This window comes from Myiozetetes cayanensis, unplaced genomic scaffold (genome assembly GCF_022539395.1).
Source record: "Myiozetetes cayanensis isolate MyiCay16 unplaced genomic scaffold, myiCay2020 scf21, whole genome shotgun sequence".
In the NCBI taxonomy this organism is placed as follows: Eukaryota; Metazoa; Chordata; class Aves; order Passeriformes; family Tyrannidae; genus Myiozetetes; species Myiozetetes cayanensis.
The window spans coordinates 12,925,769-12,952,168 of record NW_026087423.1 but is presented as its reverse complement, the minus strand read 5'-3'; the positions used below and the strand labels follow the sequence as shown (position 1 = coordinate 12,952,168).

The window sequence follows — 26,400 nt, the reverse complement described above, 5'->3', positions numbered from 1 at the left end:
GCAGCAACATACCCCACATCCTTAAAACAACAAAACAAAACACAAGATACCAACCAGAAGGCCTGGAAATGTTTATAATTCAACTTTTCAACTCTCTTGGCTGCAGCCTGGAGCTACAAAGAAAGCTCTGTGCTGGCTCCCCCGAAGCACAGAAGCCTGGGGGTCGCTGTGCAAACCACACGGCCAACGGTGCAGGCAGGCCCTGCCCGCCTGCTCGGGCAGCTCTCACTCTGGGAGGCACACAACGCTCACTCTGTGTCAAACTTAATGAATTAGCCACTTCTGCAGCCCGAGTTTTACAGAACTAACCAGGCAGCGTGGTTAAGGTGAATGGTGTCTCCTGCTTGTCCATCATAATTTCACTGACAGCTGCTACGGATAGGGATGGTGATGGCCTGAACTAATAAATGCACAGAACACAGCTTACAGGGGACAGAGAGTACATTTCCTGTTCCCAGAGAGAAGGCTGAGCTTTCCAGAGCCTAGCCTGCAAAATCAGAATACTACAAGGCTGAGAGACTGCACTTACTGCACCATTTTCTGTGTTTAGTTTTGGTTTGAACGTGGGTAACTGGCTGTGACTTGGGTGATTCTCTCGGTTACCCACAGTGTTTGAAAATCAAAGTCCTCCTCCTTCTCAGGCCACTATATAATTACATATACGCCTATGCAAGACAGCTAATGTACTCCTCCAGGCACTGGCAAAATTAGATAGAACTTTTCAAAAAGTGGATGCTGGGAAGGGCTCACATGATGGAGTTAGCATTAGTTCAGGGTATCCTGCACTGCCACCCCCAAGCATTTACAGATCACAAACTATCTTTAAAAGGAGGTTAAAACCAAAGTATTTGGACTTCTCTGTGACTGCCTGCTGGTTTTGAGGCACAGAAGACTCAAGAGTTCCAGGCTCTTTTCTGCAGACAGGAAGACTAAACTCTTGCTAAAGAAATGAAATTAAAGCTTAGGTTTTGGTACAATCCTCTGAGGGCCTGGGTTTCATGAAAAACACAGAATATTGTAAGCTTGTGATAAAATCACGATGTGGCATGGAGAGCAGAGCAGCTGCAAAGCATCCTGAGCACTGTATAAATCACAGTAATATGGTTGTTATCTAAATAAGTGCATTACTTATTTTATCTATTATTACAGATGCTTCTGTGGAAATTTTTACATGCCTGCAATCGTGGTGAACTCTTTGTCCAAAGATTCGGCTGTAAATTATCACCCCCCTCGAGTTCCCTGGCTGTGAAGGTAATCACACACAAGAGGGTGACCTCATCAAAATGTAACCAGAACCTGGGGATAAAACTGAGATCAAGAGACAGGATGCAGCATCTCAGATGCCGCTGTGGACCCCACGCAAGGAAACTGGGAAAATTTATGACACCTCTCCTGACCTGCATCCATGTAAAACACAGCTAATTGCCTGAGTGGCTGCTGTGAGACTTGTTTGCTCTGCCCGTGCAGACCTTCCTGTGATGGAAAGCTCTCAGTGAGGTAAAGCCCTGAAGGAGAGGTGGACTTGATTACAGGAGATGCTGTCCCAGCCCAGACAGGGAGTCTCTGACCCTGACAGCTGGAGATAGAGTGCCTGGGGACAGGACCAAGGCACGCAGGCAGCAAGGCAAGCCTGGGAGACAGTGAGTGGGCTCCTGATTCCCCTGTCAGTGCTGAGACCACTGAGCTGTGCTGCTGCAAACCTGTGCCAGGCACGGTGTTCTGAGCTCAGCTGCATTCAGGTTGTTTTCTGCTTCACCGGGCACTCACAGGTTCCTCCTGGAGAGCTGACTTGCTGCTCTCCCATCCTGCCCCTGCCCCTCCTTTCCCCTCTCACCCCATCTCACAGTAATAACCATCAGTTTTTAACAGCATGTCCTACACTGGAGGTTTTGTAGTTCCAGCTTTTAAAATGATTTAGTGTGACAGTTTAGTGCTGAATTAAAAAAAAAAAAAAAAAAGGAAAAGAAAAAGGAAGAGAAGAAGCAGAGAGAAAAAGGAGAGACAGTCCCCTTAAGGCAACAACATTATGGAGCAGTGATCTCAGAGGAACAAGGGTTCTTCTCTGGTTCAGATGTGCTTGTCAGAGCTCAGTGTCGTCTCTGAACAAGAAATCTCTCTTGCTGGCCCAAGGCACAGTTTTGTGGTCAAGAGGACAGAAAATAAAGGGAGGGAACTTCAAAGAAGCAAAAGCTGCATTAGCCCGCTGGGGCGGGTGGCTGCAGCACATCCCATGGCTGACAATTACGACCTGCATGCCGAGAAAGCTTGCCTCCCTCTTGTCAGAGGGATAAGACACAGGCTGTGAGCTTTAGAGCTTTGAGGATGTGTACAGTTCATGATGAAAGATAGCACTTCAAAGCCCTTTGCCTAGAAACCCAGGGAGAAGTGAGAGCAGAGGGTAAGCAATCTTTTTTCCTGGGGGGTGCATATGCGGGGGAAGGATAAGACTTACTTTCACTGTCATTTATTATTGCCATGAAAATGAAGCCCTGCACTGTTTATGGAATCTCTCATTAAAAGGATCTCTTGATAAATCGCTTGACAAACATTCATTAATTAAGTCTCTGAGCGCACTTGGCTGACAAGCATTAGTCTTCATTTTGCAGGAGGGGGGATCAAGGCATGGGGCTCAGCGAGCCCCCAAGAGCCAGGGCAGGGCTGGGTCCTGGCCAGACACCCTGTGCCACCAGGCAGATGGATTACACTGCTCCCTCCGTGCCCAGCTTGATTCTAACCCAAAGACAGGAGCAACATACTTGTCTTCAACAAACCTCAAAGCCCTTGTCCTCCCACTGCTGCCCAGGCCCCCTGGCTGGCCAGGTCTGGCTCCTCCACTGGCATCTCTTGCACTGGGGGCTCCTGGACACCCCTTTCATCTCACAGGCACCTCCCCACCCACAGCCAGCCCAGGGCTAGGAATGAAGACAACTTGGCTGCTGCCCAGGCTCCACTTAACTCTGCCATGGAGATTTTCCTCCTCAGTGGCCCTTGACCTACCAAGCCATTTGGGAAACAGCTACTTTAAGAGGCCCATTTCACCCTCCACCCTCCATCCTGCCAGTGGCCCTGGATTCAAATGCTGGGGACTGAGCAGGTCACCTGGGCTGCAGCTGCAAGGTTGTTGTGGTAGAAAAAGCACCACCTCTCCAGCTTTCCCTGGCATACAGCAGGTCTGGAGCAAAGAGTGGTGGGAGAAAGCTCACTCACCTCCAGCCAGACCTATCAGAGAAGCCCAGTGACAGAGGGAGCCAGCAGTGAGGACCCAACACTCAAGTCTTTAAAATACAAACTATCCTATACCACACACTTCAAAATATGATCACAGCAGGCAGGAGGAGGTCCCTGCAGTGACTCGGGGGTGACCATCCCTCTCACCTCCTCAGCCCCACAACACATCTGCCCTCCTATCCATCACTGTCATCCCTCTGCCTCATCCTCCCACCTGGAGACACAGAGGGACAGATCTGGCTTTCGCCTACGCCTCCCCTGCCCTTCCTGGCACTTGCCCTTCAGAAAAAGCAAGCAATGGCTGGGAGATTCCTGTGAGAAAGGAGCTGCATGAGAGAGCAAACAGACCTTTATTATTTGCTTATTGATTTATTCTCCAGGAGGATGTAACACCCGGCCCTCGGCAGCAAATGCCCTTGTAACTCCGCGCTGCAGCGACAAGTTGGCCAAACAAACGCTTTACTGAGTCAGAAAACAAAGACTGTCAGCAGAGCAGATCAGGGCTTCCCTCCTCTTACTTTTAATTATTATTTCCTTACACAGAGGATTTAATCTCCTCTTCTCCTGGAAGCTCAAAGTGCCCCCATTCAGCCCATTTCACAGCTGTGACTGCTGAGGTCGCCCCGGGTCAGGACACCTCTCCCTGCAGCATAATGGTGACTGGTCCCCAAGTGGACGTCCACGCCGTGCATCTGTTGTTGCAGATGAACTGGTGTCAGGAGGAGGAGCACGGCCACCGCCGCAGCCCCGGCAGGGAGGGGGCAAAGGCAAACCCTACCCAGAGAGCCCCAGACAAAAGAGGCTGCTCCTCCGGCCCTTTGTGCTGCTCTCAAATACGGTCAAAGGTGACATTTTACAGCTGTTCCAGCCTCAAATAAGTGAAACCCGTCTATCTTAATACTTAATTGCATTGCTAAGCTGCTGATAAACTGGGACGGCATAAAACAAATACGCCGGGCCAAACGCATCCCCAGGGGAAGTTTGTGGGAACAGGGGGAGTTGCACCAGACAATGAATTGGGAACAGGGGCAGTTGCACCGACAATGAATCCACTTCATGTGTTTTAAAAGCCTGGTTACCTCCAATAAAGGCTGTGGCATGGACGCTGCACATTTGCTGGCTAATATCTCTCCAAAAAGGCCACAAGTGTTTGCAAAAGAAGGGCACAATGCAAATGCCCACGGGAGAGGACGAGCACGTGCCACGCCACGCATGTGCCCATCGGGAAACCGTGTTGGGCTAATCCCCTCCCCACACAGCCACCACGGCTCTGGCCCCGGAGAACACGGCCTTAAATCAACGCTCTTATCTCACAAAAGGAATTCAAGTGCAGCGCTTTGAAAGTCACTTTCTCGCGGCCATATGGCAGCACCCAGCCCTGTCCTGCTCATTTGCATGTGCGAGAGACAAATCTGGCTCTTGCCTTGCGGGAGCGATAACAGGGCGAGGGGTAAAATTTAGCACTGTTTGGGTTTCTGCAAAAAATCTTGCTGAGGCAAATTTCTCTCACCTCCCAAGGCAAGTGCCAAAAGCTGAGGCAGCCCCCAGGAGAGCCTGCCCATGATGGCAACCCATCCTGATCCTGAGGTACACCGGTAGAGGACCAGGGTAAAAGAGGAGTCTGAGACAAAAGCCATTATTTGAACCCAAAGCTGGCAATGTCTACACCCACATTACACCAAACAGGAACAGGCTGAAGCTGCAGGGATATAAACAGCACCGAACACAAACTTCAAGACAGCACATTCACAAGCATTCGCACATTTAACTTCCTGATAGGGAGGTATTTTGAAAACTCATGTTGCTGAGCTGCTCCACGATATGAAGGGGTGGGGGATCTTGGGCTTCAGCACAAGGAGGAGCCAACAAAGCTGCTAACGCTTCAACATAAGCCTCTCCAGCAGATCTCTGTGCCAGGCATTATGCAGGATGGCAAGATTTTTGTTTTGCCGAGGTAGTGCCGTATGGGCAATCTGGTTTGCCTTATCAGCGAGCCAAGTGAGAGGAGAGAAATGCTCTTCCCCACCATTTGTTTAAACTTCCCTCTTTCCCCCAGATAAAGCTGCATACTTTTGTAAAAATATCTGCAAATGTAATAACATAATAGGCTTGTCATCGGTTTCCACATTTGGCATTGAAAATCTGCAAAGCTTGGAAAGAAAGAGAATTCCTAATAGTTACTGCTGCTGAAGAGCCCAGCTATAAACTGGGCCTGGATCCAGGTGATGGAGCACACAACCACCAAAATGCCTTTCCATGTCCAGCACCTACTCCTACACAACTGCAAATCGTTCCTTTCTTGGCCCCACCGAAACAAGGCAAGAAGGTTTATTTCATCACTTCTTATGGATGGGCCTCATCTCCCCTCTTTGGGGTATTTGCATGCCCCTAACATTCATCACTGCTCTGAACCCATTTCACTGTGCAGCTCAATGCTGCAAACAGCCACATGCCCTGACAATCCATTCTGAGCCGCACAGACCTCCTCGCACGCTGACGTGGAACCATTCCCAGCCCGAGGCTTTCCATCATGTACCAACAGTTTGCCCTCTCCAAGGCTGTTTCTTCAGTGTTTTTGCCCAATATCCATCTCAGTGTTATTATCCCAGGGAACACGTGAAACTAGAGCAGCCCTGCTTTACGGCTGTGCCGAGCCCCCAAAGGAGGGCTTGGCGTATTTACAGATGTGTCACCGTGCCTCCCAGGGGGAACGTGGAACGGCGCAGTCTCTTAGCAACACCCAGTGCCTATCACAGGTAACTCTCATTAACAGGAATAGTGGGAGCTCTGAGCAGAAACCCTGCAACGTTCTGATCACCTTCCCCGCTGGGGGAACCCAGACGGGAACGCTCCGGGTGGGAGAGGGATGGGCGAGCCCTCGCAGAGCGATGCAGGCAGCACCAAAATACTGATTTGATTAAAAGAAACGAGGGTTTGATTGTGTCAGAGAGAAAAGCATATCCCCTGTGCTTTAAGCCAGTAAGGATTGACTTCTCCTTTGTCAATAAAACCCTCCCTCCAAGACATTTATTACGAATCTTACTGGAAGGGAAGAAGTCCCGCCCCACACCGAGACAATGCGGCTCTAAATTTCAACTTAATCATCACAAGCCTGCAAAGCTGATCTTTATGGCAACGTGTGTGGCCAAACTACAGGCTCTGGCAAAACCGATGTCTTGCTATTCGCACAATACAGATTTCACAACCCAAATCTCTTGCTGCAAGATAAGGAAAGCATATCTCCAGATCACTTACCTTTATTTGCTGCAGGAGAGAACAGCTTCTCAGAGCCTACAGAAGCCTGAAAAAGGAAGAGAAAAAGAGGGTGAATAATACTGAAGGAGAAATTCGGAAGGCTTGCTCACAAAAAAAAAAACACAGCTCATAAAACAAGTCGATTATCTGTAGACCTGCAGTTGCACATTGCACCTGGAGGGTGCAATGTTGTGCCATTAAAGAACAAGCATGCATCCTGAGGAGATGAGAGCAAAGCGTATACACGAGTACTGTCCTGATCTCACCCAGCTATATCCTCCTGTCTCGTTTATTTAGGCAACCATGCAATGCACAGCTAATTTTATCCATGATTCCTCATATAAAAACAAAACCAGTGAAACTGCTATCAAGCTGAAGGAAAAAAAAAAAACCAAAAAAAAAATCAAAACACATTTCAAAGGCTCTCTCGTTGAAAATAAGCTCGTTTCTTGCTGAACATGCAAAATGTAATTTGTGTATTGGAAACACGAGTTGCAACTGAACACATCCGTATGAAGGAGGGTGTTATTTAATATTATGCCAAATGATTGGTACATGCTGCTATGCACTTAGTTGAGTAGGAAATAAAACGTCTTCCTGTCGGAAGAAGCCCGTATCCTTGCAGACTGGGTTGCACTATGCTCTGAACTCCACAGCAGTGGATTTGTGCTCCTCACAGCTCTGGGAAATAGTTAAAGAAATCCAATTAACCTAAACCCTGTAAACAGCTTCATGATAATCAGGGTCACTGGGTTACAGACAAGATGATAACGACAGAGAGGGGAAAAAAGTCCGTTCATCTTAAATAAAGCTTTTCTGAGTTAATTTGATGGCTTCCTTTCCCCCCCAACGGATATCAGACAGTCAACCTATTTCAGCATAAGCTTTTCCTCCTCGCTATCAGATAAAATAGCAAGTAGCCTCTCCAGAGTCAAAGCTGGTGTGGGAGCAGGAGCACGATCAACACTACTACATTCCTACCATCTACAAGATAGCTGAAGGTATTGTCAACGTGTTGGCACTGACTGCTGCATGAACCAAATGGGGTGAAGTACGAAGCTGAGAGCAAAAGATACTGGAAGTGAAAAACGCCTTTTCCCCCTGACTCTGCTTTAAAAACAATGAATTAATTCAACACATGGCTGAACTAAGTTGATTTTATTTTTGATTTTATTGATTTTATTCTAAGGTGCCTTGGGAGATTTGCATGATAAAGAGCACTATGAATTGTATTACATTGCTATATATTTTAAATGACGACTCAGAAGGAAAAAAACAAATAGTAAAATGCAAGAAGATCTGCATGAGATATAGTAAGAAGCAAGAGTGATCTTTTAATGTTATTTCCAAGAAAAGTGGCACTGCAAGCACTGAATGTCTTACTTAATGCAAATGTATAAAAAAGAGAGGGAAAACAACATGAAAAATAGGTTGAGGTTGAGACACATAAGAAAGAAATTCTGAATTATGTCCACAACAAAGCTGCACGTGTAGCTGTGGCATGTATGATCATTACACAGCTCAGCAAAAGGATCCTAAAATCTTAGGGAAAATCAGTTACCTGCACGATCCCTTCACTGCATGGATTAAAAAGAGGAAGAACCAGGATTAAACAAGGTTTTGCCTAGGCTGGTTTGCAAAGAAAGTCTAACAGTGTCACACAGCAGCAACAACAGTGGTGCATAAAACGTTTGACAGCCAGCTCTGAATTTACAACCCATTGTTAGGAGATTTTTACACTTACAATCAACACCCAGTCAGCAGGATGCAGAGCACATCTGCAGGCCCTGGGAACTCACCCATGCTAACACAGCTCACACCAAGCCAGGGCCTGCTCTCACAGCACTCCCTAAGCACTGGGACACGTGGCAGGTGGATAAATAAGATTCCCCCATTTTACAGGCAGTGAAACCTCGGTACCGAGGGCTAAGTACAGACTGGCACTGCTGAACTGTGAGCTAAAGAGCTCAGTGCTACAGGTCCAGACTATAAAAAACAATGTTCAAGGAAGTCGGGCCAGAAAACTCACTTTTAAGAGAAAGTAAAGCACCCGGATTATTGCTCAGCCTTCTGCTATCAGCACGTGCCACCGCCTTCCACAACCAGAGTCAACATTTACAGAGCAGCCTTTTCAGCATCACAGCTTCGGTTCACAGACACAAACCTTCACACCTAGAGTTTACAGCAACTTTTGCTCTCACTTCTGGTGATTTCCAGCTCCAGATCTGAGCAGTTTTTGGCATGAGCACCGTTCTGAAACAGTGAATGCCTGTGCTGTAGGATATTCTGCAAGCTGCTGTAAAGGCAGGAGGGAAGCTGGGAGAGGAAGAGCCTGAATACAGCATTCAACCCTATCAGTCACCCTTTAAAGGAAGCATACAATAAAACCTATGTGTCTGAGGGAGCCCACTAATGAGTGAAAAAATCCAGCAAACCAACACATCTGCTAAAACAAGTCCCTTCCCAAATTTTCTGCTGTTCCAAGCAAGTAATTTCCATACATTTAAGAGGGGATTTAAAAAAAAAAAAAAAACACCACCAAAAAAGTGGAATTTTTCCTTTGTGAACAAAACCAGGCATTTGGAGTCTTTTATGTATAAGTTCAAGCCATCCCAGGAAATCACACATTCCTCGATTGCAAAACGAAGCTAGAAATTTCCTTTTTTCCCCCTCTCATTGCTTCCTGCCTGTCTCCATCTGAAGGACCACCTTGAGGACCGCCCAATTCAATTTTCAGCACTAAAAGCTCAGCAAAGGCAGCTTTTCCCTCAAAATGTGAGGTGGTAACCACAAAGGATGCAGCACACCCTCTGCTCTGAAGGTGAGCAGTGAGGCATAATGAAGTCCATGCCTCATCCTTCCTGGTTCCCACTAACCCAAGGCAGCTGAAAGGTGTAAGAGCTCTTCCAGATTAATAATTTAACGATTATATACAACAGAACAGCATCATCTGACAGAGACAGCATCATAAACTATGTCAGGGCTCGCAGTAATTACTTTTTTCCCCTCTTTTCTCTGTAGCCAATAAAATGGCTAACAGGGAATAAACCCATTCCTTATCACCAACAACAGAGGCTCTGTGGACCCTCACGCTGTCTCCTTGAGCACTGAATACCAGATCCAAGCTGGATACTTCGGGAGCCTGACAGCAAGACAGGGGGAAATTGCTAATAAGGTTGCAGTTCTGGTTCACAAGGAGCAAGAGAAGTGGTGTTTGGGAGCTGGTGTGAATGTCATGTACAGGGCAAAAGCCAAACACTGCTTCCAAATGAGTCCAGTGTGGTAGGCAGAAGGCAGAGGAGACAGTAAAATACAGTTTAAATTTTATTTCTGAATGGCTGCCTATCTTCTAGACAGACAAGAGCCAGCCTCAAGAGAGACTGTTTGCACAGTTACTGAACTTAGCTCACAAGAAAACCCTTCTCTGGGAGGTTTTCGAACTAGACGTGCTGGATATGCTTACAGAAACTTTCAGCAGAAAGCACACACCAATTCTGGATCAATTTTCATCCTTCCCTTTGATCTGTTTCCCCTGCTTTTACTGACCACTCCGATGCCACTTGATTGCTTGTCCAGCAGAGAATTTCAGCACTTCAGGACTGCTTTACTTGTTTCCATTTGACTCTGCAAGTCATTCATACCAGGCCCTTCCTCCAGTAATATGAGAACAATAACTAAAACAGGGAGGTATTGTTTGGGTTGTGATTCTTCTGTAGGAAATGGAAATTGATACATATGGAAAGGCGCAGGAGGAACCTAGAAATCACACACATGCACACAAAAAAACCACACTAAAAATCCCCCTTAAGACCAAGAAAGTACTCAAGACATTTCAGAATATAGAAGGAACCCATGGGTAACACTGCTTGCATTGTGAAGGGATGTTTCATGGGAATCTATAGTCTTTCCAAAACCTGCACTATTTTTGGAGGGAAATCACAGCTCAATTAAGAAGACAAAAGAAAAGTTAGACCTGCAAGTCGGTCATTTCATGCATCGTCACAGGAAAATAAGCTGGAATAAGCAGTAAATGAACTACCTTTTTGGGAACCTTCTAGGAAAATCCAGCTTTGTGGTACATGGCTGGCTGGGACACAGCCCAGCCCAGCTGTGTAAGGGATTAAGCAAAGGGGAACAGGACTTCTACAAATCCACACTGTGATTATCTCCACACAGAATTTATAGACTGGGCTTTCAAGAGGGCTCAGCTACTCAGCAGCTGCCTTCGGGGCACCAATCTGAATGGAGCTACTGGTTACAAAGGATTCTCAAAAATCCATTTAGGTATTTAAAGAGTGACCAGGTTGTTCTGAAAAATCTGGTTACAGCTGATAGTTGAGTTCACTTACAAACTTCTGGCTGTTGATCTCCAGTGCAAATAAGGACTAATAACAAATAATATTCTCTAATCAAGAATGGATCTCCATCTTTCTAGCAACAATCCTAAAAACCAGTTGTACCTTTAGTTACACCATAACACATCACAGTGAAACACGCAGCAAAACCACCCTGAAGAGGCAACGACTCATTGAAATGGCAGTGCCTTAAATGCCACAGATACTTCTAATTCAATTATCCTTCAAGGCCATATCTGGGAAGTAGTGATGGGTCTTCCATACCTTTCATGAGAATTTACTCTACAGAAGGGCCATTAGAAACAAAAAGTTTCTTGGACTGTATTTCTACACAGAAACACACTTGTTTGGGTTCCCACTCACATTTGTTTAGCACACAATTCAGTACTGCTCTGGTCCTGGAAGGGCCTGTCACCATGCACTTCTCTCTTGTCACTTTTTCTTCCAAGAACACTTATTTACCTCAGCAGTTTATATAAGCATGACACATGCCACAGCCCCTTTGAGAAGCCAGCCCAGGGCTGGGAACACAGGATTAAATTAGACCATAGAGAGCCCAGAAGCAGAGATCACTGGTCCAGTTCACCACTGAATTACACTGACTTTACACGATGGCAAACAGAACATGAGGCGAAGTGGATGAGGAGTGGAGGGCACCAAAGGAAATGCTGTGCAGGCTGACTCAGGGCAGGGCAATGAGGAGCCAAGCTCCTGTCTCTCCACAAGTCCAGTGTTTTGGTTTGGACCTTCCCTTTCGGCAAAGACAGCGATAAGGTTAAATTAACACTGTTTTGAATCCTGAGCATGTCCCTCGTTGTTTTACAAGTGTTGTGGGATTGAACAGACTAGTTTAAATTAAGCAGCAACAGCCCATCTAGGCACACCCTGCCGTGCTCTGCTGCTCATTGCACGGACGCCTCTTCCCGTGACAAAGGGTGGCCGACAGCTCGACACCCACGGGACTCTGCCCCACGGCTCGCCTGCCATCAGAGCCTCGGGGCACAGGCCTGCTAACCCCTCTTCCCTCTCTCCTCAAACCATCCCTCCAGCCCCCAGAGAACAGCTACAGCCCAGAGCTCTCCCCTTCTTACCCTCTCCATTAGCGATGCTTTACGATTCATCTTCCTTGGAGCACTTGCTGTCTCCCAAAGGAAAAGATCAAACTCCCTCTCCTTCCCAGCTCAGCTCCAATAAATAAATAAATACATGCACTGAAAAAAATTTAGTAAAGGAGGAGAAGAGAGGAAACTGGAGAGTTTCTGGACCTCACCAAGGCTGGTAACACAACTGCAGAAAGTCCCCCAGCTGTTTCCAGAGACACTGACCAGAAAAGAACATTTCCAGCTGTCCCTCGTTAAAATCAGCCAAAATACTTGGTTAACACTAGTGTGCCTGCATGTCCTAATTTAAATTAAGGAGCACCTGGTCCTTATCTAAGTATCTTCCTCCTTCAAACATCAGCTCCCAACAGCTACCAAATGTACCTTGATTTTACACTCCTGGCTATTTTTCACTCTAATCAGCACTGATTTCCCTTTACTACATGTTGGTATCCTCCTAGATGTTGTGGTCTATGAATGGCATTCAGAGGACAGTCCTGTGCCACTGGATCAGGCTGCACCTCTCACTGCAGGTTGGAGGCAGTGATGTTAAGGCCAACTGATACACACCCGGTCAGGGAAACACAATTCTGCCCGATACACTCAGAGGAAGGCTTTGTGTGGCCTGTTTTTAAACATCTCGAACACCAGAGCCCCCATGCCTTTCCCCGAGAGCTGACCCCCCTCCCAAAGAGGCTTTTCAGCCTGCACTTCCACATTCAAAATTCTTCCCTATTGCCCAGACACTGGGCTTAGGCAAGCACGGATCTGATTACTGCTTTAGCTTTTGCTACAAATGTAAGGGAAAACCTGCCTACGAGTAGGGAAGGTTGGGAACATACCACCACAGTATCACTGTCATTACAGCCTGAGACCATCCAGCCAGCCTATCCATTTGGCTGGGGTATGGCTTTTTATTTGCACTAAATCAAACAGAATGGCGAGTGCTCTTTGCAGAGCTACCTAAAACTTCTTATAATTCAAAGGCTGCACTGCAGGAAGAGTGATGGGAGAGAGCAGGGACTGTGCTGGGAATGACAGGTGGCAGACTGTTGTTTGGTACCTACCAAATTACTCTGCTGCTCCCAGGGCTGCCTTGGCATTTCATTATCCCAACTCTCTCCTGGAAGGATGCGGACATAAATTCACACCTCGTGTCCTGGTTTCCGTCAAACTGAGTAAGAGTGCAAATGCTGGCACCAACTGGGAATGCCAAGCAGGGCTTGGCATGCTAGAACAAACTCTCAGCTGTGGTCTTTGCCAGCTACCTGCATTTATCATTGTAATGGCCTGCCAGACAGGACTTGGCAAGCGACAGAGGAGGGCGGGAGGAGGAGGGCCAGGCTCTGCACTGCCAAGCAATTCATTCCTGTAGCTCCTGCCATCACTGTACCAGCAGGGCAACCTTCATTTTATTTTATCTTTTAACCAATTACGTGTCACCCAAATCCCACCTGCAGCTTTCTCCAACACAAATGGCTATAAATCACAGTTCAGAGACCAAGGGGGTTTCGCAAGACATTTGATTTCATAAAAAGGTCACTGTCTGTCTGAGGATTGCTGCAGTTCAAAAATAACTGAATAACAACCTGCATTGGCAGACAGGGAAGGGACCGCTTCCATGGTCTGTTGCATGTTGTCAGATAATATTAGAACAATTAGGGAGGCCAACAATGGCAGAATCATTAGGATTCAGCTAAACCAAAGTGCTGATACAAACCCAGTGAAATATCTCCACCTTTCAATTTCTGAAGAAAACACAATCAATTCAACAAAAAAGGAAAACTGCATGAGGACACCAGAAACATTCGACATAACCACCTTGAGCAGACAAACAGAATACATGCCTGCCATCACTGCAGCCTGCTCCAATCTGCCTGGGTATTCCAGAGCTTACCCCCAAGCTCTGCTATTTCTCAGAGCACTGGGAATGGTCTCCTCTTTAGGGGAAATGCTGTCTTCTTGTTTTCAATCCATACACTGGATATGTAGTGGACCCTGGATGGAACTTCATGTGAACCATATCACAGAGCAAACATGTGAGGACACTCCCAAATCATTTGATGCTGTTCTGGACACCCTTAGTGTCCACCCCTCTCTTGTAGGTGACACATCATGCCAGACAGCACCAAATTCTCTGAAAAGCATCAGGTGAACTGCAATAAATACGTGAGACACAGAGAGGACTGCATCGTCCTCCTAGCCCGGACCATGACACGTGGCACACGGACATCCCTCTGACAGAATTCCCCAGTTACAGATGCCATCCTCACATGGCCCTTTCCTGGGCCTGGGGGGTCAGGGAGCTTATCAGGAAGGCAGCTCTTGTCCACTGCCACTGAAACCTGCTGTCGTACCCGCAGCAACCTCAAAGGAGTGCCTCTGCAGAAGGCTCTTTTGTTGTTGTTGTTTCTAATTCACTGCTCCAAAATACTTCTTGGCTGCATCCCAGGGCTGAAGCCTTATCTGCCCATCCCCCCCGGCAGACACACAGCAGCTGTGGAGGCTTATCACGGTTGCCTGTCCACTGAGTTTACAAATTAACACCCTATCGAGGCTGCACGAGGGCTGATTAATCAGAGAGAGGCAGTCTGAGGGCCTTTATCACCGTAAGCGGCTGCTGGGAGAGAAGTCACAAATCTCTCAGGAGGCCAGAGATGCCTTACAAATGAAAGAGCAGGAGGCCAGAGAGGAGGAGGGCGCAGTGGTACGGGAAGCAGATATTTTAGAGATAGTGGTGCTGGAGGTAATGGAGCAGTGGAGGGGGGAGCTGCAGCCAAACGCCAGTACATTATGACAGCTCAAAAAAAAAAAAAGGAAGATAATTAACAGCCTATACCTCATGATTCTAGCTTTCCCTCCCCGGGCTATAATTTAGCCTATTGCTCCTTTGCTCCAGAGGACAATAAACATTTATTATGTTAAACATATAACTGTGCTGCACAAAAGCACCGTTCTTTCCCAGGTCCACTCATTGCACAGCTGTGCAACCCAGGAGGACATGGATGCTGTAGTGGGCTCCCCTTTTATGCAGAAAATCACTTGGTTTGGACACAAAACACATCCCTGGCTTCCCCCCGAGTTGCAGCGTGCTGGATGCATTCACACTGGATGTGAAGGCAAATCCCAAGAGGCTGAGAGCTCTTAGATGGGTCCTCTGGCCCAGCAGCATCTGACACGCAGCGTTCGGATGTGCCTGGGTGTGGGAGCATTGGCAGGCAGGAGCAGTTCCTGCAGAGCTTCACCACCTAAGAAGTATCTCCTCTTTGTAATTCAGCAGCCTTGCTAAGAGGGTTACTGGGAATTTTTCAATCCCTCCAGAATTAGGTGTAGGAGACATTCTTATTACAAGATGAGTATTACAGTGGTGTGAGCTGTGCTGGAGCAGCGCCGGCCCTGCCCCCTCTGAGCACTTCAGCCTCTGTAAGAGCACAGTGATTCAGGGGATTTGCCTGCCAGTGGACTATGGTTCAGGCACTGCTCTCCTGTACTTCAGTGCTAGTACCTGCTGCAGCCCTCCAGCTTTGTGCTTGTGTCAGAACAACGCAAAATAAATTATAAAGACCGCAGGGACCCACACTGAAGAGATTTAAAATCTAATACATCTTTAAAGGAAACCAAATTGGGCATCTGTCTGCATTTGTCAGAGTTCACTTCTAATTTTAAGTTTTCAAGTTTAATCCTTGCGACCAAGACACACAGCTGGATTCCTCCTTTGAAGTGTAACATATATGTTAGCTGAGATTCCCACGCAGCAACGTGGCTCCAGAACGAACAGCTTCAATAAAAATGTTACCAACACGAAGACATTCATAACAAACACTGCAGCCACCTCCTGTCCTGTGCTTTCTATTAACACACCAGTAAAGAATTCAGCAAATAACCTCTGGATAAAAATGTCATTCACTGCAGCTTTACCACCAAGAGCGCCGCGTGTGGGTGCGATCCTGGGGAAGGGCCATTCCCCTTTTGCCCACGGAAACTGCAGAAATAGAGCACTTTCACAGCCTAACTGAGCATCTTCAGGCCAGCTCTTTTCAGGCAGCACCGGGAAACAGAATCAAACAAAAATGAATGATCATCTGCCCTCCCCCCCCTCCCTTGATCCAATGAGATAACTATTTCCCGAACCACCTGGATTATTGGTCCACGAACCCGTGCAGATGCCCAGTTTTAACAGTATCCATTAGGTTAATTAGCACTGGGCAAGGAGATGCTGCGCATTATCCAGGAAAGGAACGACAGCTTTTTTATTGGAGAAGTCCCTGCCAGGCTCTGAGAAGCAAACAGCTGCAGAAGGTCCTCTCACAGCCCTTCCCTGCCAACAGACACCAGATTAATTTGAGCCGGGCTGGACCCCCACGTGTGATGTTCAGCAGACCCACGGGTAAGCAGAGGAAGAAGTGATGGTATCTCCCATCACCCCAATCAGATAACAGCAACTCTATACATGAAGGAAACATCAAATATTCATCAGGTAAACAATACGGACCCGGTAATCCCAAAACACGGGGAAATTTTAGAAGCTGTCTCTCTGGTGTTTATCAGATTGACTCTTTAAACTTCATTATCGAGTCTGCCCGTCAACCCTTCTCCCTCTCTCTCTCAGGTCTTGTGTTTCTACATTTTAGGGAAAAGATGTCTCCGTTGGATTAGCCGCTCCCCACAGCTCTGTTCCCACACACGGACACCCTCACTGTCACAGAAAGCTCACTGCAGGGTGCACGAGGATTTAAAGACCCAACAGAGAGGATTAGGAACACCTAAAAAAAGGGAACCAGGACAGCATATAAATTTCCCTATGAACAGAGGCTGCAGAGGAAAAAATATGGAAGGAAGACTGCGGTTCACATCTGCAAAGCATCTGGTTTCCCATTCCTCACTCGTTCGAGGGCAGTGAAGTGCACTCACCTACTTTTTACAGGAAAGGGTCACTGAGCATTTCTCCTGTGCTGTACAGTAAGTCAAGAAATGAGCTTTCATTGTTGCACCTTGGTTAAATATGGCATTAACTGACCTCATCTTCTGTATAAGAAGGTGGTGAAGGGGGCAGGCCCCCGTTTTCAGCCAACATATAATCTGTCTTCTCCAATTAGATATGCTTTGCAACAAGTGTGGTGGATCCATTTATTTCCATACTGCAATAATGCAGATAAATCCAACTTTGGCTCCAGTCCCACTGCTTTCAAAGCTGGGGCTCTGCATTTCCAATCCCTGCCTTTTTTTTTTTTTTCCCTTTCTGCTGCAAAATGTCACCAATTTACTTTAGCCTGGGGGCCCATTTCGAGTTTTACCGCTAATATACGAGAAATGCATTTTTCAAGCTGTTACCACTTAACTGTACTGATATCAGCCACTCAGGGGACACAATATTGTTTACACATCCTGCTCTATGGAATAAGCACGGATGCCAAAACTCTGCCTGGGTTGTGAAGGAGACGTTTACTCTCTGTTTTATGAGATTTCCTCGATTTGTGGCTGCCTCAATGGTCGTAAAAACAGCTGTAAATCAAAAGAGCACCACAAAATTGCAATAACAACTGTCGAACTCGGCTCTAAAAAGCATAACTCCCAGCAACAGAAGGTGGAAGGCTTTTTTCTGATTTAATACCAGGTGTGGGGGAGCCCTAGCAAGGCTACGTGCAGCACTGTGCCTGCCCCCAGTCACCCTCACAGGGGCTCAGCCAACCCCCCGTATTTTGGCTGCTCCCCTATCGCTCGCCCCGACTCTGCCCCACCGAGTTCCTTCCGGCCTCTTCCCTCCTCTCTCCTGGAAAACAGGAGCCTTTTTCAAACGCCTGGAGAAGGCTTACACAAATAACTGCTGAATGCACAGCCCTGTTTAAAGCATTAAAAGAGGCAGAAAGTCAGCCCAGTGTTCAGACACGGCTGTGCTCCCGACTGAGGCTGCTCTGCAGAACGGCGATGGCTTTAGCAGATGACCCCAGCGAGGCCTGTCACCTCGCTCTGGCCTACCCAGGGAGAGCCCACATTCCTGCACAGTCTCTCAGCCCAGTTTTTAGGGAGTTCAGTGAAGGAGGAGAGGGCTGGTGAGACATGAGTTATTAACAACCATCTTCTGGGAGCTGATTCCAGCTAAAATGGTTCCAGAACAGGCGGCTCCATTTGCCCTGACTGTCTCCAGCCAGGACTGGCCAAGCAGCAGATGCACGAATTCAAAAGTTTCTGTTACTCTGTGCCACTGGCTACAGTCCAAACCAAAGAGAGAGTTTCACCCGTGGGTAAAACAGCCTTCCTGGATTTTTCCATGCCCCATTCCAGTTGCTTTTCACAAACAATCTTCTCATCCTTGTCTCCAAAAACACTAAAAGACTCTCAGTTCCTGCATCTCGCCACCCTCCCCCCCTAATCTGAGATGAACTCGGCCAACAACAAACTCCCTTCACCACCTCCCAGCTCTGAGAAACCAGCTGTGGCATCGACAGCCACACTGTAAACCCCGGGCCAACAGAGTTCCCCAGCCTGCTTGTTCCCCCTTGTCCAAGGCATGAAAAGCTTTCCTGCCCTCACCAGCCAGGTCTTCGTTCTCTTTTTCAAATTTCCTCTGAAATCAAGCTTCTTTCATGGCATTTAAATAGCCCAGCTTCCTCCATCACAGAAAGAGGTTTGTATGTGCACAGGCCAAAGTACGCGAAGAAACGGTGAGAGAAAGTTCATGGGAAGTCAGTTTAGACGGTGCTCATCTCAGTTTTTCTGTCTGCAGCAGACTAAAATACACTTGAGTTCCAGTGTGTTACTGTATCTGTGCCTGGCAGTGTGTTTTTCCAGATGCATGTCCTAATTATGCTCTTCAAGCAAATGCCCCGTGGAGCAAGGTAGTAGAAGAGAAAACCTCTTTACAGTCACCACCATGCTGTGATCCATTCTGGACAGGAACTCCCCCCTGCATTGAGAGGACAATTTAATTTCCATGGACCACTTGATGTGAAGGGAAAAGGATCTATATTCTTTTGTCTGAACCCCACAAAGTGTCAGCCCTTCTTTTCCCATTCTTCTGGTAGATGTGTACATTCACATCCTTGAGAAAATCCCCAGTAGACAGAAAGGTCTTTCACTTCCAATACATTATGCCTCCCTGCTACAATCTTTTCCTCCTTGTACAATGCCTCTTGACTTTCCTTTGGCTCTTTTCTTTGCAATTTTTCCTTTATGAATACAATCAGAGAGACAAAACAAAAAAATCTCCCAAAACCCAAATGAACAAAAAAATGTCATTCAGAGCCCTTGCCAATGATGTTACTGGCAATTCCAGTTGAGAAACCATCTGTACACACATGCACTGATCTGACGTAGGGAACAGCTAGTTTTATTTCAGAAAAGCTCTGTGTTCCCAATGTTCTGGGTACTGGAACTCTACAAGCCAGCTGAGGCTAATAGGGTGAATATGTGATCAGCTACACCCATGCAGCTCTTCCAAATTTATTTCTTTTGTACTGCAGCGAGTATCTGGGTGGGGTTGCAAAAACCATTAAAGCAGTCAAATGCATACCATGCCAACTGCTGACCACAAGAAAAGGCCATTTCCTCACGCACAAACTGTAAGAAACATCTCCCAGTAAGCTGGCTTCTATCAGTAACCAGCTATTTCCAACAAAAACACGGTTCTGCTCCATTTGGAGCCTGGCACGTCTCAAGAAGGATGGAAGGCTGAAGAGTAAACGCATGACTCGTACTGGGAAGGTGGTGTACTGCAGCAGGACAGGCCATCTAACAGCAGTTGTTATGATAAGGCATAATTGCAGGGCAATTACTAGGTTTATTTTCCATATATCCAACGCGATTTTGCCCATGAAGTTCTGTTTGCTTGCGGTGAATGGCAGACGCCTGCCAGAGGTTCTGTGCTCTGAAATACAGTGCTGTAACAAACCTTTGTGACTTTTTAGCCCTGATGTGACTGTGCCTGCTCAGTAAGGAGATGAAAAGCTTACAGTGAAGAAAGAGGCAGAATAATCCTGCATGTTAATACACAGTGACTAACACCTTCCTGGTGACAATCTCCTTGTACTCTCTGCAGAGGGATGAGTGTAATGATCCTCCAAAGACACTATCTTGAAAATGCACAGAAGGCTCTGATCAGACCTCAGCATCTCCCGATTAGCTTAGCGAGAGCAGTGGAAGGGGACATCAATTTTCCAGGAAGTGCATTCAGAAAGGCACTTGATCAAACGCTCAGCACCGTGGATGTGCTTCATCTCACCGGAGCCCTTTCCTAAACCAACGCCTTGTTTATTCCTTCTGCGGAAAATAAAATGGTGGGAAGGCCTCCAAGACCAAAACCATAGACCTGAACTGTCAGGTTTAGGAAAATTCTGATGAGGCTCTGAATTTCTGTGGCTTTAAGTGCCGACTCTGGCAAACTGGAGGAGGAAATAAAAAGAAAATAAAGAGAAATAGCCAAAGTGGATGAAGCTGCTGTCTTATCGTAAACACAACCTAGGTCAGTCCAAAGGAAATGTATATATATCTTTTGTTAGGTATAGCCTTCCTGTGATTTTAATTTTTTTTTCCTTTCCTAAGACAACAGCAGATACACCTTGACAAATCCATCAGCTTCTCTACATCAGGCAGACTGCAGAAAATGGAATGTTTCTTTCCCATTTGCCTCCTGGTCTTATTGCTGCTGCTCTCCACAAACAGACTCACAGCCCTTCCCCTGCACCCTGGCTGGTGACTGATTGCTGGACTCAGAGCAGATGGCTCATGGAGCTGGGACTGCTGTTTCCTACACACTCCAGCAGTTCCAGTCAGACCTTGGTGTCTCCTGCCTAGCTCTGCAAGAACACAAAGCAAAAGGTGCAGCAGTTCTATACCCAATGAGCCAAAGCCACTTTTTAAGCTCATTTCAAGTATCTATTTGACTAGGTATTTCTCAAAACAGGCACCTGCAAGCACAAGGTAAGTAAGAGCAGCAACAAATAATCTAAGGCACTTAAATACTTTGGATTTTTAATCTTCCCCCCAAACATGTCTATTCCAACTTTGTTATTTTGGACAACACAATTTTGTGCAAGACCATATGCACAACTGCCAGACTGACTGAGCTCCCTGACTGATCTCCCAAGGAAATGTCTGGTTTTCCACATCCAATCCAAGCTTTCAGGTCCCAAGACTTACTGCCATATCTCACGGGAAGAGAAGTGCAACAAAGTTGATCCCTATGCCTCTACCTTCATCTCCAGACAAGTAATTCCAGAGCCCCAAGTCCTCCTCCAGCAACACAAGAGCAGCCTGAAGCATGTTCTGAGCTGGGAATGCACAAAGAACCACTGTGGGTTTTGTTGTCTTTATTATGAACACCTCAGGGCAATGACCACCTTTAATTTGTGCCTTCCATGACATCAAACATGATATTAAAACCTTAGAAATAGTTGTGCTTGTGCATGATATCCTGAAGGCTTTTTTTCTCTAAACCACTTCCAGCATGTACAGACAAAAGAAACAATGTCATCCTGCCTCCAACACTCCCAGCCATCCCAGGCAACGTGAACCACAGCTCTGCCTCTGCTCTACATAAATGTTTCTGTGCATTACAAATAAGCACCTCATTCAAAGATCTCTCCCCAATTTATTTCACTCCAAAAAAGGAGACAGATGGTAGAAGACAGAGGGTTTTACAGTAAGAGGGGTTGGATTTTTTTTCCCCCTCTTCATTTGTTCCCTACGCTGTTTCTTATCCTTGGGGACCTGGAGTTTCTTTTGATAGCACTGTGCTGCCTAATAAACAGGCACACAAGCACAGTCACAAGTATACATCTATCATCAAAGAGCCCTTCTTGTCTCCACTCCCCACAAAGTTGATTAATGATTACGTGTTTAACACATACATTATACATGGGAGGGGGAGACGAAGAGGGTAAATCCAAGCCCCTGTATACATTTACATATATTTACATACGCACATATAAAAAGCAGAGGGAAGCAAAAGAGGGCCATTCCCACTGGGACAAAAATCCATTTTGGTAAACATACCTCCTGGCTCTCCTTTTTAAAAATACAAAGGCAGAGGGAAGGCTCTACCTGGCCTAAGGAAAAAACTGAGGCATGAGCAAGCAGCCTTGTTGGGTTCCTGCAGTTCTATCCTGACACAAAACTGGTAACTCTGTTATCAGCAGTCACATTACTTATGGTTTGCAAATGTGATCTAACAGCTGCTGCTCAGCTTGGGAGAAAGGAAAGGGGGTTAAGTTTTAAGGGTGCTCCTGGTTTGTATTATTAATTCATATAGCTAAAATCCCGGTTCGTCTGGCAATAAATGAGATAATTAATACAATTAAACGACCCCTTTATGTAGTAAGAAAAAAAGTGTCTATTTTGTCACATCAGTCAATACCCAGAGGTACTGGGAGAATTTCCTGGAATGCAACCTGGGGTGACTACAGATACCCAGAGAGCCAGGCCTGACCCTCGAAGGCAGATGAAGAAGAGCTGTAGTGCGGAAGGGTTCAATATGGCAAACTTCCTTCTACATCCTCCCAGGCTGAGCCAAGCCCTGGACCTGGAGAGCTGCCCATGTAAAATAAAGCTGCCTGAAGGCTGCTTTAATCATGCTGAGTGCCAGTGGTCTTGAGCAATTGTTCCAGCAGCTGGGGGAGCAGTGCCATGGTAAAGGACTCCCCTGACAAAGTCCCTTCTGGCAGCGGGGACAAAGCTGGCACTGAAACTGCTATTGTGGCTCTGCTCTCCAAAGTGTCCCCGTGCAGAGTTAATCTTCCAGCCACCCGCTCTGCTGGTTTTCAAACATCTTTTGCGGGGTTCAGATTTAACACCGCTCCGTTTGCACGGGGCTCTCGTAACACGCCAGTGGTGTTCGGTTTTAACCTCTGCTGAACTGATCCAGCTTTCTGGGAGATCAACTGATGAAATGTTAGCAAAGAAAACCTTCCATATACAGGGCTGCTTACAGCCCTTTATTCCCCACTTCTTTTTCACCCATAACCTTTCGACTGTGAGTCACGAGCACTGACCCTGTGACTTCACTCCTTTTCTTTCAGTAAAGCTCAGGGCCTGCACTGAAGACGTCACTTTCTTCCACCTGCTCATCCCTTACTTCAAATAGAAACGTTTTCTTTAGCTTTACAAGAGTGGAAGAGATTTGCCTTGAGAATGGCAAACAGAAAAATTCACTATGTCACGATGTACCACCACCAGCTGCAGGACCAGGGCTTGCTTCAGCCCAGCACACGTTTTCCTGGGCACGTTTTATCAGCACCTCATGGAAACCCAAGCATACTTCTTTTGCATTGCTACTGCAGCATTTTGGGGTGGATATTTCAGATCTACCTGGGCCATAGCCGACATCTTGTCTTTGTAACAGTAATTAATAAATAAATAAATGCAGCCCTATCAAAGCACTCTTGGTTCACTTCCACTAGTACAAACATATATCTGATCTCAGCCTGTGCTTATTTGTTTAGAAACCCAAAAAGCATCTCCACACAACGGAAAGACAAGCATATAACAAATACTAATCCATCCTTTCCCAATCTACAGGTTTTTGAGTCATATCTGGCTTGTCTGAATTGGTACCTTGTCAGCCTCCAAACCAGAGAGCCAGATTTCTGAGATAAAGAGGTAAGAATTTAGACAGTTTTGATTCTGAGAAAGGGAAAATGATCACATTAAAGGTGTCCTGGCTCAAGTGAGATGTCAGTGTCATGTCCCTTCTACCCCTCCTTGGCAGATGTCCCAGTGGCAGTCACAGTGCTTCTCCCAAAAGCAGCAGTGGCTCATGCCCATGTTTATGAGCTCAGTGAAATGGGTTATGGTGTCAAACATGGGCTAGGTGAGCTGGGGCTGAACGTGCTCCTGCTTCACTGTCCTGCCTGTGTCCAGGGCTTTGAAAAGTGCTATGACCAAATCCACTTTTGTCTTCGCCACTTCCAGTTTTCAAGTTCTTTTACTTCAAACTGACAAAATGAGCAAGACACTCACTCTGGAGACTGTTCAGCACTGCATGACCAAAGCCTCAGGGCTTTTTGCCGCCTCCTGAGGCGAACCTCTTGCACAACTCTGCCAGCAGAAAAATGACTCAACTTGCAGACTCTGGGGACTTTGGGGTTGAAACAACCGACAAACCATGCATGAAAGCACCGTGTTCACTCCTTGCACCTTTTAAAGCAGGGAGGTATCACAGAACAACACCCAAAAAGCCAGCAAGGGACTCTCACTAACCCAAGGGTGTAGCACCAGGAAGGTACCACCACTGCTGCTGAACGGGTACCAGCACTCCTGCATCTCAAGACAAGGTTACAGCCCCAGCTCAAGCAAGATGACATTTTTAAATCAAAGAGATTTTGAACTATCTTAAGGCACAGATGCCATGAAAATATGAGGCATGACTGGAAGATCTCCAAATACCTTCGGAAACAAAGATTTTGCTCTCTACAGTGATTTTAAGGCAGCTGATATCTTTGTTGTGCCATCCTGCCAAAACGTGAAAATCATATAAAACTACAAGTGGGATAAGGGCCATCTTCAACCTGCTGTCGGGTAGATAGCCAGGAACGATGCCCCACAGTGACCACACCTAAGACATCTTTCAAGAGGCAGCAGTGAAAAGCAGGGCATGAGAAAGCTAATGGGTACATCAAGCTGATACACAGAAAAAAACTGGGGCTACTGGACTCAATGTTTGGGATTACTTCACCTTATCCAGAGAAAGCTTATGAGTTCACATTAAACACACACACAAGGGGAGAGAGCGATCCATCAGTGGTTTGGGATCTTGTCTTGGAGGGACCAACGTGGGTGTGCACAGGGTGACCAAGAGAGAAGCACATTCAACTCCCCCCTGGTGCCCGAGCCAGTGCTTTGGAGGGAATGACAACAAATGCACAGGAATGCTGTGCTGCCAGTGTGGCTGCATCACTGCTCTCTTCAGCCACGCTAACCAGAGCCCCAAAGATTGCTGCAGGTACCCTCCTCACTACACAAACTGAACACATGAGAACATGGGACAGGAAAAACATGAAAATCACATTAGACAGGAGGAGCAGAAGTTTCCCTGCTGTTGGTGCCTTGGGTGGGCAGCAAATCCAGTGCTACACATCAGAACAAAATGAAGGCAAACTGGTAAGAAATAAGAAACATACAGTGGAGCCCTGCAACCGAGATGTTCAAGAGACTGAGCAAGGATTAAAGCTCACAGATTACAGCAGAGCATAACATGACAGAGTTGGCAAGGTACCCCAGAGCAGGAGTGACTCAAACCTTGACATTTTGACTTTGAAATTTCTGTTCAAATATGAGTTTCTCTACAGCTACAAAAGCAACGAAAAAACTCCATAGCCACATCTCAAAAAACCCCTATCTGCAGCACAGAATCCTTTCTTCCCCTCCATGTTTGTACAGCACCCAGTGTGGTGAAATCCTGGTCTGTCACTCAGGCTTTCAGGTACTACTGGAACGCAAAGAGTAATAAAAACATCCACCCTTGAAACAGCAATCTTGAAAAAACCGCTGCCCTTGGTACTGCAGATACCCCTGCAATAATCTCCACCGTAAACTGAAAATGCTACCATCGCTCCAAGAAGTGCTGGAAACATTTAATGCTCCTGTTATCAACCTGGGTTCAGTTTCATTAGCAGTCCAGACATGTGGTAATGAAGAACCCATTCAATTCCCTATCTCTGCTAGTGGTACACTTCATGGGCTCATGGAGAGCACACATAAACCCGTTATCTCTGACGGGGATGGACACATGTGTGCACGTCCCAGATTTGGAAATTGCACTGCAGCAAATGCAGCCTTCACGTCACTCAACTGCATAGCTTAGAATTTTACATTTTAATTTTTTTGATGTCTGGGGAGATTAAAATGAGAACTGGCAGCATGTGCAAGGGATACTGCACTTTGAATGCCTTATCTATAGTGATTCAGGCTTCCCGGAGCTCCAGATGAAGCAGGTTTTTCACGATGGAAGAAACCACATTACATTGCTCCCTAGGAAGTGAAACAAAACAATAAAGGACGGTTAATCTCTTCTCTAATTCCGCTCTGTGGGACAACTCCTTCAGCAAGCGGCGCCTGGCTGTATCTACCTGGGAGGGGGTCATTTTACTTCGGCTTCCTCTTCTGCTTCCCTCTGTCCCTGGGAGCACTCTGTCTCCCCGCTGCATCTTTCAATGGCTTTATCAGAGCTTGCACCAACTCAAGCGTGAGAAGTAGCTCTGGGCCCAGCAGGGAGAGGTGGGGGAGTGTGTCTGTGTGTGCTGCGGGTGGGGGGAGAGAGAGGGGAAGACGAGGGAGGAAATGTTATTCTGTCCTTTGTCTTTTCAACAATTTCTTTTTAATGCAACTTGCAGAGCAGCATATAATTAGGGGTCTTGCGGAGCAGGCTTAAACTCAGGAGTAACCCTTCTAACGACCTCAGCAACGGATAATCAGGTACGCGGCTGCGGGGCCCAGCACGGCTCCCCACCCGCCGCGCCGCTCGGCCTCGT

At 46.7% G+C, this 26,400-nt stretch overlaps 1 protein-coding gene across 18 annotated transcripts in view; it reads right to left on the bottom strand.

Annotated features, from left to right (window-relative positions):
* The window catches only part of FBRSL1 (fibrosin like 1), a 492,731-nt gene that overhangs the window by 48,811 nt on the left and 417,520 nt on the right, over positions 1-26,400 (bottom strand). For all 18 annotated transcript variants that reach the window (XM_050318783.1, XM_050318799.1, XM_050318793.1 and 15 more), the window contains one exon: positions 6,484-6,529. In XM_050318783.1, coding sequence (XP_050174740.1) covers positions 6,484-6,529 — 46 coding nt within the window. The remainder of the gene's footprint in view (positions 1-6,483; positions 6,530-26,400) is intronic.